Below are 13364 nucleotides of genomic sequence, written 5' to 3' on the forward strand. Positions count from 1 at the left end.
CCCTAACCCCTTAACCCTATCCCTAATCCCCCAAATCCCTCCTATATTGGTTGCTGCGCAGCGAGATTACACAACTGTGTAATATTACTGATAGATATTGGTAAGTTTGCATGGTTGCTTACACACATCGCGAGGTGAGCTCATCCCACTATAGGGTCATCTGTACCCTGATTGAGTGAGTCCGCGGAGTTTTAAAGGTACCTATATGCGCCGTACATATGGAGTCTACTTCGGAGTTACCACCCTGCAGATAACTTATCCCTATTTTAGAGGTCGTCCGTCCCGAGTTACCTAACGTGGTATATGGATTTACGTATATATGCACAGTACAGTACGGAGTACTCCGTACATACAAGCTTACATACTGAATCCTCCGTAAGGAGTACATTGTGGTCCGTGTTTCCCTAGCCAACTACGACGAGCTAAGGGGCCCGGTGGTGCAATTTAACTTTTGCTTTTCCAGCAGACGCGTCTCCTAGAGCGCGGTCCCGCGTAACACGTGGCGCAAGCTTGGAAAGAAGTCGGATGATTCTCGTTCGTGATGACCGGTGCGTCAGTATCTGCAGAGTGCTCCATAGTGAACCAAAGCTAGAACAGTCGTTTCGATGGCCTTGACGTCCCCTCGTCTCATGTCCGGCCATGAATCCATCTAGCAAGACCTTCTATCACCCTTATTCTCCCTATGACATCCAGGTTCAATTTATGCGTTCTCTCTATACTTGCATAGAAGAATGTAAAGTTGGCATCTTCGAATCTCCAACAGGTGAGTTTTGTGAAGCATTTCCAAATAGCCATATACCGTGAGTATGAAATAGACTGACATATTTTCAAGGCACTGTAAGCATTCTAACTCCGGAGGGGGGTGTAGTATGAGAATATTTCTTTGAGATCCGATGCTCCTGAAGAGAACGCTGCAGACCCAGAATGGGATCTTATGTTCTTTAACCAATTCGCCTCAATCCCCAAAGAAATTCGCCAAGTAGTTATCTAACCGGGAATGCTAATTGTGATGGACAGGGGAAGTCCCTGAGTTTAATATGTGGCTCGTTGACGTGGCTACGAGACCATAAACGATCGGTTTTCCTGGAAGACATAGAGAATAGTGATGGTAGAGCAACTATAGCTTGCGAACAGTTCGGTGCTGACCAATACATAGGTGATGACGAGCCGGAATGGATCTTGCAATATTCAAGAAAGGAAAAGAGGCGAACCATCAGAGAAAGAAGGAAGCGAGTGGAAGATCGATTATCACGTATCCGCAAGGAGGAGCTCCTGCGTGAAAAGGCAGCAATAGCCAATATACCATTCAAAAAGCAGGTATTGTTGGTACGAACTCCCTTTTTAACACTTACGGTGCTGATGGCTCTCCAGAGGCTGGAAGATGGCAAGCGACACTTGGATAAAATGGCCGATGATGGGGCATTCGAGCTGGATGAATACGATAGTGACAATCAAGAAACTTCAGCCCATGACGCTAAGGGTAACAGCGATCTTTCTGCCACTACTATCGCACTACTGGAGAAACTTAGTGGCTCAGCTAAGATCCAGGATGACTTCGAAGAGGAAAATCCTGTCAAAATTTTTTATTGTTCCAGGACCCATTCACAGCTGGCTCAGTTTGCACGAGAGTTGCGGCGCGTGGCGTTTCCGCCTAGTATACCGCCGGAAACCGAAGATGGAGAGATAGATACTCAAGGAGAGGGCAGAAGACACCCAGACACCGAATTAGAGGAGCCAACGAAGCATGTATCGCTCGGCTCAAGGAAAACGATGTGTATAAACCCGAAGATTAGACGCCTTGGGAATGCCACGGCCATCAATGAGCGGTGTCTTGATTTGCAAAGTTCCAACGTTCTCCCGGAGCATAAATGTCCATTTGCTCCATCCAAAGAGAACGAGTTAGCTATTAGTGACTTCAGGGACCATGTTCTTGCTGAAGTTCATGATATTGAGGATATAGGTAAAATTGGGCAGCGCACAGGAATTTGTCCGTACTATGCGTCCAGATCCGTTATCGGCCACAGCGAAGTAAGTACACAGACAACTCGATGCTTATGCTCTGTCAAAACTGACTTTCTTGCCTCAAGATTGTCACACTTCCCTACCAGCTTCTGCTTCAGAAGTCAGCAAGGGATGCTCTAGATATTTCGCTTAAGGACCATGTTATTATCATTGACGAGGCCCACAATCTTATGGATGTAATTGCTAATATTCACTCAGTGAACGTTTCTCTCACCCAGCTCCGAATCGGTCTCGAACAATTAACTATCTACGCAAGAAAGTATAAAGCTCGGCTTAAAGGCAAAAATAGAGTATACGTTGCGCAGGTTATGCGCCTACTAGGTTCTATAGCCAAATACCTTGAATCCGTACTGGCTGCCAGGGAACTTAGGGAAGGTGCTGTAGATCCGTCATATCTAATGAGTGGAAAAGGAGTTGACCAAATCAACTTACACAAGCTCTCGAGATACTTGCAAGAAAGCAAGCTAGCCCGCAAAGTAGACGGGTATATTGAAAGTTCAACATCTTTGGAAGAGAAAAATCCTGAAACGAGTACGACAGTGCCTGTTTTGTTCCAGGTCCAGTCATTTTTGCTCTCTTTGATGAATCCGTCGGCGGAGGGCCGCCTCTTCTTTGAGAAGAATGGTAACGATGTTCTGCTCAAGTATACGCTGCTGGACCCAACAGCACATTTCCGGGAAGCGGTAGAGGAGGCAAGAGCCGTCATTCTAGCTGGAGGGACAATGTCACCTGTGAGTCCTCCACCCACCCTGTTGTTCTTCACTAAACCTTGTGCTAGATGAGTGATTACAGAGACCACCTTTTTTCCTATCTTGCCCCGGGCCAACTGAGAACTTTTAGTTACGGTCATGTGATCCCCACAAGTAACCTCAGCGCAAGACCTGTATCAAGAGGAATACTGGATACAGAGTTTGATTTTACTTTTGAAAAGAGAAATTCCCGTGCAATGGTAGAAAACAGCTCCTTTTGTCCATGGTGATCAACAGGGCTAATATGGCATAGATCATTGACCTAGGCAAGACCATCAGTGAGATTTGCAAAGCCACCCCCGATGGTGTGGTAGCTTTTTTTCCAAGTTATGACTTTCTGAACCAGGTGGTCGAAATTTGGAAGCAGCCATGTTCAAATTCGGGTAATCCAAGCATTCTCGATTCACTTGGGTTGGTAAAGCCGTTGCTCTACGAATCCAAAGAAAAAGCCATGAATACCGAGGCGCTTCTCCAGAAGTACGCAAACTTCATAGATGAAGGCAAAGGAGCGTTGCTGCTATCGGTCATGGGCGGAAAGCTTTCCGAAGGAATAAATTTCTCGGATCGGCTTGGTAGAGGCGTGATTGTCATCGGCCTTCCATTTGCCAACATTCGCAGCGCAGAATGGCAAGCAAAAATACAATACGTGGAGAGGAAGACTTATGAACGGTCTTCGGGGGGTGAAGAAACTAGAAGGAGCAAAGCCAAGCTTGCGGGCAGAGACTTTTATGAAAATGCCTGCATGCGGGTGGTGAATCAATGCATAGGGAGGGCGATCAGACATCAGCACGATTATGCTGCTATCCTCATGTTCGATCGGCGATATGGGACAGCACGCATACAATCCAAACTGCCAGAATGGATTCGGCGGAGTCTGGTTTCTGCTCCGATCGGAGCTACAATAAATAACCTATATACGTTCTTTGAAGAAAAGAGTTCCATAGAAGTGACAAAAGAGAAATAAATACGTTTCAAGCTTCTGCTCGACAACCGTCAACATTATTGTCCTGTTCCTGAGCGATGATAATTCGACTGGTCCTGTGTGGTGCAGCTAGTGTATTGATCATGTGATTTGAAAGTTTGACCCCGGCCGTTGCTCCGTACTCAATGCCAAGATTTATTACATAATTTCCACTAGTGAATGCCAAGAATCTCAGGGCTTGACCCTACAAGCGAAGGGTTTTGGCACACACCTCGACGTCCGAATTGTCAACAAGTCCAACGCCCAACGCAACGTCTTCCTCAACCTCCTTGTCGGGTACAGCACAGTCGACAAGATGCCTACCAGATTCTCGAAGACAAGGAAGCAGTGAGTTTCCCGGACCAAGTTTTGACACAATTTCGGTTTTACGTGCTCCACCGATCCAACTAGAGCAAAGTCGCCTTTAAACAAACCCTGAAATACTAACCGTCTTTCTCCTTTTCTTTTCTAGCCGCGGCCACGTTTCCGCCGGTTATGGTCGCATTGGCAAGCACCGAAAGCACCCTGGAGGTCGCGGTATGGCTGGTGGTCAGCACCACCACCGAACCAACCTCGACAAGTACCACCCAGGTTACTTTGGAAAGGTCGGCATGAGATACTTCCACAAGACAATGAACCAGTTCTGGAAGCCCACAATCAACTTGGACAAGGTACGTCGCGACATATATAAGGACCTAGCTGAAGGCTGCTGGTGGACGGAGATGATGGATCACAATGGAGGAGCAGGGCGCGAAAAGCTAAATGGTCAGATGGATGCTAACTGGTATGGCTTGTATGTATAGCTTTGGTCCTTGGTTCCTGCGGAGACCCGTGAAGCCTATGTTAGCAACCAGAAACCCGATACTGCTCCCGTCCTAGACCTCCTTTCTCTCGGTTACTCGAAGGTGTTGGGCAAGGGCAGACTTCCAGAGGTCCCGATGGTCGTACGAGCGCGCTACGTCAGCAAAGAGGCCGAGCGAAAGATCAAGGAAGCTGGCGGTGTTGTTGAGCTGGTGGCATAAATGGATGGGAAAGGTATGATTTTGGCGTGGGAATATGCCGGGAAAACCATCATTCGAGTCCAGGGTTGATTTTATTCTTTCCACTTGCCTGGGGAAATGGAAACGAAACCGGTGTTGGGCTCGATAAACTAAAGCATGTCTGGTTTGGGGTTCAGTGTTTCATAATGCCGGTGCCTAAGGAAGACGGACTGGGCAAATGAACTGCGTCCCTCCTTGTTACGATCTCATTGAATACCATTCATAGGTGGAATGAATAACCTTCAAAAAACAGATACCCAATATTTTCACCTCCAGACAACCACATAGGAACTAGAATGTCGATCCTAAACTTGTTTCCACGGCAGGGCGCTTCCTGGTACTTTTCCACTACAAGCCAGAAGCCACAGGATAAGGTTTTGACGGAATTCTATGCTAGAAATAATCAAGGTCGGAAGTGCCTAGCCGTATGAGGGTGAAAGCGGGGAAAAGCAATGGCTGAGCTCACTCTGTTTTCATTTATACACGTACCGTTAGTGAGCGGAGTAAAGGACTTCTAGCGTTCCATTCTTGACGTGGCATGTACCTCCCCCTGGCGAGTTATTACATGTGAACGCACGAAATCGAGGTTACTGCTGAGGTCTGCAAATTCTTTGGCTGGTCCATACGACTCCCTTGGAGAAAAACCACCCGAAATCATGTCGAGGGGTGTTCCGGGTGCGGGAACGATAGTACGGGCGGATTAATGGCTAATTGGTTCTAGAGCCCTCTGCGAACGTGTATAAGAGGGTGTGGATTAGGAATCTGCCAGTATCACAAGGCGACATAGTTTCCTCCAGTCGGTGAAGCTGAAGAGGTAATCCGTCTGGGTGGTATTATTGTTGGTTGTTGACGTCCGGATGCGCAGATCCTTGGGACCAACAAAAACGGCCCGATGCGGAGGTGTTCTTACCTAATTGAATAGTTTACATGTTACTCCGTACTCACTGAGAGAAAGACGCCGTACCTCTGGCGCCATAGGCTTCGGCATCCCTGTCCTTTGCCAATATCGTTTCACTCAAGCAGCCCTCGGGCCTCAATGCCAAAAAGCCCTCGGAGGACTGTGACAATGGCTGAGGATTATTTAGGATACAGGGTATAGAGTACTCCGTACAATCACACCCAACAAATGGAACAAGCCACATGCTGATCGACGCGTCCAAGGTATCCTGCAAAAGAACAAATGATTGTCCCGGGGGGGGGGGTTTCCGAAAGTTACGGCAAATAATGGCTGCGGACCGGCCAACTGGCTGATGAAGGTCTACATCCGCAGCCGGATGTGAGGATGGTGTGTTAATGTCAAAGTTCACAAGTCCTATTACTCCATATTACAGTTGTATAGCTATCGGAGCAACAAATGATCAATGGTGTTGCTTAATGAGAGTCACGAAGGTAGGTAATAATGCAATGTGGATTGACTCGAAAATCTGCACGAAGCAACGAGCAAGTTCTGCCTGAGCGATCGACGGCCACCAACCCTAAGATCCACCCCCCATCCCGCAGTTAAGCTCACATGCCAAGACTGCCCACATCCACCCGACTAACATCGTTCATCTGGTGTTGATATTTCTCGTCTCTGCTCGCTCTCAAGCTGCTGAACAAGAAGATTGTCAGTGGTCTTCCAAGCCATGTTGACGATCACGAGGCCGTTAATTCTTACATCAATGCTTATTCGGCATCTTCCTCGACATCACTGGTTTCAATGTAGCCCCCACGCCAGTTAAGTCCCGCGCAAGTTCTCTTGACAAGCTCTTCAACGTCTCGGGCGTTCAGCTGTCCACGCTTCTTGAGCGTAGGGCACAATCTCTTTGCGAGTTTATCCTCAGATTCAGTTTCACGGAAATCTCCAAACCAGTTAAATCCTGCGCAAGCCCTCTTAACGAGCTCTGCCTTGGCTTCCTCCACGGAAAGCCCAGTTTCACCTCGCTGCTTAAGTGTCGGACAGAGTGTTCTTGCGATAACCGCATCGTCCACAGGGGCGGGGGCTGCCGAGGTGATGGCAGCAAGACCAGCAAAAATGCTGAGTGCGGCTTTGAAATGCATTGTGATAAATTTATTGAGGCAACTGCTGGGTTCTTCAAATGGGAGGAGGGCTTTTGCAGACTTGTGTCGAAATTGGAATTTTGTTCAAAGCAGGCGAAGATGATGAAGCAGCCATATATATGTTGATTTGTCCCATCTTCTTACCACAGCTTCTTCCATGTCAGGTACTTTACCCCCCACTGTCAGTCTCTTGTCACTTCCAGGATGATCATCAATTGCAACCCTATCAATGCGGTGTAATTTCCTCTCTTCATCCTATACCATGCCAACATGGTATGACGCACTCACCAAATTTCGTTGGTTATCCCCACTCCAGCTTTAGGGTAAGAAATGTGTATTCTCCGAAGCTGTAGTAAAAGGATATCCCCGGATATTTTACGACGCTTGGGCCGCTCTAGGGTAATAGTAACAAATCTACTTTGTAACTACGTGGTAATTCCCATCCCATTGCCACCAAACTCTTCACCTTCACAGATGAACATGCAATGAGAGTGGCAACAATGGCTATACCCGAGAGCGGGGGTCACATCTGATTCCGTCACGCGTATTGAACAATTTGTTCCCATTTCCTCTGGTTCGCTATGGAGCATGCCCCAGCATTTGCAAGGTTATCAGTGTTTAATCCGAGGACTGGAGGTCAGGGGTTCTCCCGGGCTCTGACCGTGAAAAGTTTCCTTTTCCATGATAATAAAATACCAACACCATTCAAAATGTCAGCTGAGGGCAAATACTGACGAAAGCCACTGAGTCATATAATTTTTTCACTTGAAGAAATGGAAATGGAGGAAAGCGTGGCTTCAAAGCCAGGCTTTGAGCAGCTTCGTCAGGAGGGAGACAATGAGAGCGACCGTGACATGCTTTCCGCCGAAGAGGACGGCTTTCTGGGGCAAAAAGCAAGATTGAGAAAGAGACAGAGAATGTGGAAAATTTCCGCCCGAGCCTGCACAATCTTTAACATCTGTTTCACTATAATTTTGCTGAGCATTTTGGCATTGACATCTCGATCAAAGTGTTATGGGGCACCCGAGCCTCCATATTGTATGTTTTTTCCTGCCCTCCCTCTCAGTTTATCGTAAAGGCGGACATCTCGGTTCCTAATAACCCATCAATAGCACCATTATGGGAAGACGGAGCAGTCAAGTACGTGAACAAACGAATTAGGCCGATGAAAATTTTCCAGTCCGAGACCTCTGATGAGGTCGAACGGGCTTGGAACGCCACCCTCGGACGTGAGATTCCCTCCCCAGTACCTATAAAAAAATGTTAAAGGCATCGAGCAATGTCTAAGGGAAAAGATACACAAAACAGCGAGCGAAGGCGTTATAACCCTCCCGAAAGAATATACCTCGAAGCTTCCTCAGACGCTGGAAGCCTGGTTTAAGCCAGGACACTATGTATATGGTGTTTCTGTGTTCCATCAACTTCACTGCCTAAACCGCATACGCAAAACGTTCTATGCGGATAAATTCTTTGCTCATGAGTCCGAAAAGGATATTCAATTTCATAAAAGTATAGTTCCATTCTAAATCATTCCCAACTTTCAGCTCTAATTAGTCGAGATATAATTACTTACTAACAATTAACTCCCTGATTCAGACCATTGTTTTGACCTACTTCGCCAAACAATTGCATGTAATGGCGACGTCTCTTTAGTTTCTTGGTGGAATAGGGATTTTACCTACAAAGACAGTGATGGCAAGAAGCAACTCACCCAAAAATACCTGTCAATGTCACCAAAAGAACGAGCGAAAGAAGCTGTTGTATTTTGGGATGTAAAGACAAGATGTCACGATTTAGATGCGATCACTGCATGGACGGAAAAGCACCGAGCAAAGTGACCGGATTCAAATGAAATTCCATAGATTACACTCACGTATATCTATATGTACCTAGACACCTATATATCGCACTGTATGTTCCTTCATTGAGGATTGCTAGCAAGGTATCTGTCTCCCTACCAATTTAAGGATGAAGGTGGAACACGTAAGAACACCAAGAAGTTGGATTTGAACAGGATTACGACTTAAAATCGCTTTGCAGAGAGTCGTGATTCGGGGTCTTTAGAGCTGATTCGCTGATGTGCTTTATTTCGTTTCATAAACTCTACTATTTTATCTATTAGTTTATTCGAAAGATCCCCAAAGGTATGTATTTGGAAACGGATAGTTGCAGCGTGCTAGTATCGCCCTTGGGGCCCGGGAAATGTGCTTGAACCGGCCCCACTGGCTCCGAATTGTCTTTCTGCTTCCTGCCTTCAAATCCTTGACATGAACACAGCTCCCGTCTCTGGTTCGTCATCGCCGGTAGCTAGCGTTTCGCCGATGAATCGAATGGCCTCTGTTATCATGGCTGGCGTTACTTCGTGGCCGGCCCCATCAAAAACAATATCTTCCAAGGAAACCCTACCCTCGGCAAACCAACCACCAGAAGCAATGGCTTTCTTCAACCAGGTTAAGAAAGGCTCGCCACGGCTATATGGTACCAGCTTGTCTGAGCCGCCCGACAAGTTCAGGATCTTCTTTCCAGCTAGACATCTCCTCATGATTGTCTTGAGTGCTTTTTGTTCAGCTTTTGTAGGTTCGCGCACAGTGCCAGGTTTTATTGGCTCCTTTAAACATGAATCGTCCATTTGGCTGAATAACAAGCCCGCCGGATCCCAGATCTTTACCATATCCACTAGGTTCTGCGGAAAATCTTTTGAGCCAAGGAATTGTGAACCCGGAGGACTACTGTCTTTCCATGAAGCCAATTTTGAAAGTCGAGCACGATCAGACATTAGGCTAACATAGTCTGGGCACCCAATGATGATGACAGCGGCTCTTATCCGTGGTTCGTGAAGTAGACAGTGCCATGCGGCGTGAGCGCCCAGGGAAACGCCGAGGACTAGACTGTTGGTAATGTGTCGATCAGCCTCTGGAAATACGTAGCTGCCGATAAAATCCATAATTTGCGAGACATCGCGAGCCGTGCCATCTAGATCGCTATCATGTTAGTCTAAATATTCAATGCTAAGCCGTTTGTGGGCACGGGGTAACCTCGGGACCATGTTCAAGGCGGTTATAACGGATAGTCATCACTTGCGCAGGAAATGAGATACGGGGAATATTACGTACTGAAGATCGAGAACATGTCCTGCGCGTGATTCGGATTTCCCTGCCTCCAAGCCTCGTTCCGAAGTTTATCGACTTCTCGCGTCCCATGATTCCTCTGGTCGAAGCACACAGCAATTAGACCGTTGTCTTGTTCACTCGTGCTAACCTTCCCATTCTTCAATCTTTCATTCCAGTCTGCGACCGCAGAAGTTGCAATACCCTTCATGCTCTGCATTGTATTACCTCGCGGGTGCAGCACATATAAACAAGAAACATGCTTGCACTGCACCGGAAGCTCCTCGAGCCCATACACAGCGCATAAAATGCCACCGATAACGAACTCCTTCTTTGACACATTTGGGGAAGGTGTGGCATATGTCTTGACCATGGGGTCAATCGGGTTTGCCATGTTAATATCGATAGGCGCGAGGTTAATCAAGCACTCCGTAGGGAAGCAAGTTCTAAGTAGCCCAGGAATGTGATCCACAATTGAGGTCAAGCACTGAATGCAATAATAGGTATGTTGAAACAAAGCCTAAAGGCCACCAAGAACAAGTGGCAGCATACTTTGTAGAAATTCCATGGCTAGTGTGTTTTTGCGTGATTTGTTGCCCTTATACGCGGACTACCAAGGCAAGGACATCTTCTCCCAAAGCTCCGGCTCAGTGCTATGGCCGAGGTTATTGTTGGATAACTCCATACTTTTACAGAGCACAGAGTACAGAGTAGTTACAACTTAACTCAGTCATCAGTTAATTACTCTCTGTATGTCACAGAATAGTTAACTCCCTCCTTGAGAACTTAGTGAACAATCTAGTGGCTTTGCGGTGCTGTGTACTCTATAACTACCTGTGACCTGTACACGCGCGGAACACTCGGCATGTTCACGGGTACTCTGTTGAGTCCTGAGTCAATTAACTAGTTAGTTTAACTAACTACAGAGTAGTTACCTTCGTCAATTGTCCAACTTCCACATGACCAAATTCATTCAGCAATACTTCTGTTGCACATTCAGTGAACCTGGGGCTGCAACTACAATCTTTCAGCGAGGGAGGAGAGAAAATCCAAAAAAATACCTTAGCACTGCTCCCTTGGTCCTTCTTGTTGATAACCACCCCCTGATCCAGACATTCAGTTGACAATGAGAGCATCATCGCTGCTTGTGTGGGATCAAGTACCAGGTCCATCTACCAGAAAGGATGAAGGCAATTCCTTTGTGTTATACTTGATATATCCTTCTTTTATGTTTTAGGCAAGTTGATGATCGTCAGGTGACAATTAGGCTTCAGCTGTAAGTATAGCAAAGGTATTCTTAACTGGAAAGGGAACTCCTGGGTTCATTTTGACACTGTTTTCTCAGCGTGGGTCCTGGTTCTGCTACATCCACTCTTGAGTCTTGACAATGCCCTGGTTTTCATTGTGGGAAAGAAGGTCGCCTTTGCTTATCACTTTCCACAGACCTTACTGACACCAAAAGGTCCCGCTAACAAAAATTACAATTGTGCTTGTGTTTATCTCACTTTTTGTCTCCCCCTCACTTTATGTAATTCGTCTAGCCCTCTTCCTCACATATTCTCTCTCACATCTACCCTCTCCATCACTATATTCTTACAGGGGTAGCTCGCTTGTTGTTCTGGAATATTGGCGCATGGCTACCAAAGGACACATTTTCCTCGCCTACCCTGGCGATCTTACCGTTTCCGTGACACAATATGGCGGGGAGAAGGTCAATGGTGCCATCGAAATAGATGGACCTCGCATGGCCGGAGCCATTCTCGAACAGACCGTTTTATTTCGGGTTGAGAAGCTTAAGTTAATTGAAAATAGTGATTACTTTCAGAATATGTCCAACGGAGCATGGGCTGAGTCCCATGGTGATTCGATCTCTCTAAAAGAGGACAACATCAAGAGCATGGAACTCTGGTTCAGACTGTTCCACTCCACCCTCTCGCAAGTGCCAGATCATGAAGTCTCCATAGCCCAAGTGTGGCATATGATCGTGGCGGGCGACAAGTAAGACTTTGACCTAAAACAACTTCAATCTTGGTTTGGGGCTTGGTTCGACAAGAAAATACAGGGGCAAGAGCAAGATGAGGACCGTTGTGTCTACCGCCAGCTGCTATTACCTTGTTACGCTTTCAAATTTGCAAGGGGGTTTCAATTTCTTTCAAAACATCTTGTATACGGATTCCCGGATCACATCACGGAACTTTGCCCTATTGCGCACCGGTTATAGTTACTTACCACAAAAAATAATCCGTAAGTCCTCTCAGGTTTAATGACATTAAATTCGCTCAATTATTTCCCAAGAAATAGAGTTTACTAACGATGAAACCCCAGAACAACTCAATGAAGCCAAAGGTCGTCTGCGTAATATTCTCCGACGCGAGCTGTTCTCTCACATGAACCATATTATTGAAGAGGCTAGATGCGATTGTAAAGAGGGTACAGTGTTTAGGTATCTGCGCGAGCTTACTAGAATCTGTGTGTGGCCATTGGAAGACAATCTTTATAGAAATAGTATTGTCACCATCCTTGACCGGCTGGAAAACTTTCGAAATGCCAGTATGGAGCCGGAGAGTCGTCCTAGGGTGTCTAATGCCCATGCCGTGGATACCAAATCCAATTCTGCGCAGAGTCAAACACCAAAGAAGCGGACTGATCTCAACCGACGTTGTCTTTGTGTCCGTGATTGGAAAGTTGCTGTGATGCAAGCGCGAAGAAAGACGAGTGGGTATTTTGAGGGTTTATGCATTGACGGTATGAATGCAACGAAGAATCTCCGATGGGGCGACGATTCAGATTACTGGGGTGATAATCATGATGAGGGTTGTAGAATCCAACATGGGGAACCAACCTTCTTCTTTAGCTTCATGGGCCAGAGGAAAAATGGACATGCTTCGAGACGCTAACAGTGAAGAAATGTTTAATGCTAGAGACAATTTGCGCTCAAAGGCACTGTCAAGATTATGATTTTACAACTTGAACCTGCATTTTGTTATTTGCATGCAATCTGGCGTAGGTGATTTCTTTCGATTAGGGTTAGCACACCTCAATGAGTTCTTTCTCGTCTATGGCCTCGATTCGAAAACCTCGGACAGATATTTTCGTAAGCCAGGGACATTACGGCCATTGAACCGGACATTATTCTGACCGTAGAGCAGATGGCGGCTCCGGATATGAAGAACCTCATGCACAAGATCTTGTAGAGCGCATTTCATTTGCCACTACTCCACATGTAAAAATACAAAGCGTCGGGTTCAAATGAAGAACAAGTGAGACTAATTACTTATGAATGTAGGGGAAAAGTTCCTGTTTAGAGGACGTAGCTAATAAATATGGAATGAACATCACCACAAAGCATAAACTCAAAAGAATTTTTATAAGAATGGTGATAGTAACTTTTGTCCAGGGGGGTTTCTTGTGGGCCAACACGACTGTGCACACATGTGCCAAGCAT

At 46.4% G+C, this 13364-nt stretch overlaps 6 protein-coding genes across 6 annotated transcripts; 4 read left to right on the top strand and 2 right to left on the bottom strand.

Moving 5' to 3' along the window:
• Positions 1-489: 489 nt before the first annotated feature.
• Positions 490-3735, top strand: CHL1 (ATP-dependent DNA helicase chl1; the record flags this gene model as incomplete). The annotated part of the gene is made up of 6 exons (XM_066123471.1): positions 490-763; positions 833-1317; positions 1372-2028; positions 2088-2753; positions 2801-2971; positions 3025-3735. Exons 3-6 carry the CDS (start codon positions 1405-1407, stop codon positions 3733-3735), a joined length of 2172 nt encoding a protein of 723 aa, XP_065979545.1. The 5' UTR covers positions 490-763; positions 833-1317; positions 1372-1404.
• A 229-nt stretch (positions 3736-3964) lies between these two features.
• On the top strand, positions 3965-5045 carry RPL28 (60S ribosomal protein uL15). The gene is made up of 3 exons (XM_003065229.2): positions 3965-4080; positions 4205-4403; positions 4536-5045. The coding sequence occupies exons 1-3, from the start codon at positions 4049-4051 to the stop codon at positions 4752-4754; spliced, it is 450 nt and encodes a 149-aa protein (XP_003065275.1). The 5' UTR covers positions 3965-4048; the 3' UTR covers positions 4755-5045.
• A 1125-nt stretch (positions 5046-6170) lies between these two features.
• On the bottom strand, positions 6171-6992 carry D8B26_001205 (uncharacterized protein). The gene is made up of 2 exons (XM_003065230.2): positions 6430-6992; positions 6171-6363 (listed from the first exon to the last, which is right to left on the bottom strand). The coding sequence occupies exon 1, from the start codon at positions 6810-6812 to the stop codon at positions 6438-6440; it is 375 nt and encodes a 124-aa protein (XP_003065276.1). The 5' UTR covers positions 6813-6992; the 3' UTR covers positions 6171-6363; positions 6430-6437.
• A 593-nt stretch (positions 6993-7585) lies between these two features.
• Positions 7586-8686, top strand: D8B26_001206 (uncharacterized protein; the record flags this gene model as incomplete). Its single annotated transcript, XM_003065231.2, has 4 exons — positions 7586-7850; positions 7925-8041; positions 8121-8321; positions 8409-8686. The coding sequence occupies 4 exons, from the start codon at positions 7586-7588 to the stop codon at positions 8648-8650; spliced, it is 825 nt and encodes a 274-aa protein (XP_003065277.2). The 3' UTR covers positions 8651-8686.
• Positions 8687-9066: 380 nt separating this feature from the next.
• Positions 9067-10313, bottom strand: D8B26_001207 (uncharacterized protein; the record flags this gene model as incomplete). Its single annotated transcript, XM_003065232.2, has 2 exons — positions 9067-9785; positions 9926-10313. The coding sequence occupies 2 exons, from the start codon at positions 10311-10313 to the stop codon at positions 9067-9069; spliced, it is 1107 nt and encodes a 368-aa protein (XP_003065278.2).
• A 1239-nt stretch (positions 10314-11552) lies between these two features.
• D8B26_001208 (uncharacterized protein) lies at positions 11553-12816 on the top strand (the record flags this gene model as incomplete). Its single annotated transcript, XM_066123472.1, has 3 exons — positions 11553-11917; positions 11982-12163; positions 12245-12816. 3 exons carry the CDS (start codon positions 11553-11555, stop codon positions 12814-12816), a joined length of 1119 nt encoding a protein of 372 aa, XP_065979546.1.
• Positions 12817-13364: the final 548 nt, after the last annotated feature.

Source organism: Coccidioides posadasii, chromosome 1 (assembly GCF_018416015.2).
Source record: "Coccidioides posadasii str. Silveira chromosome 1, complete sequence".
Lineage (NCBI taxonomy): Eukaryota > Fungi > Ascomycota > Eurotiomycetes > Onygenales > Onygenaceae > Coccidioides > Coccidioides posadasii.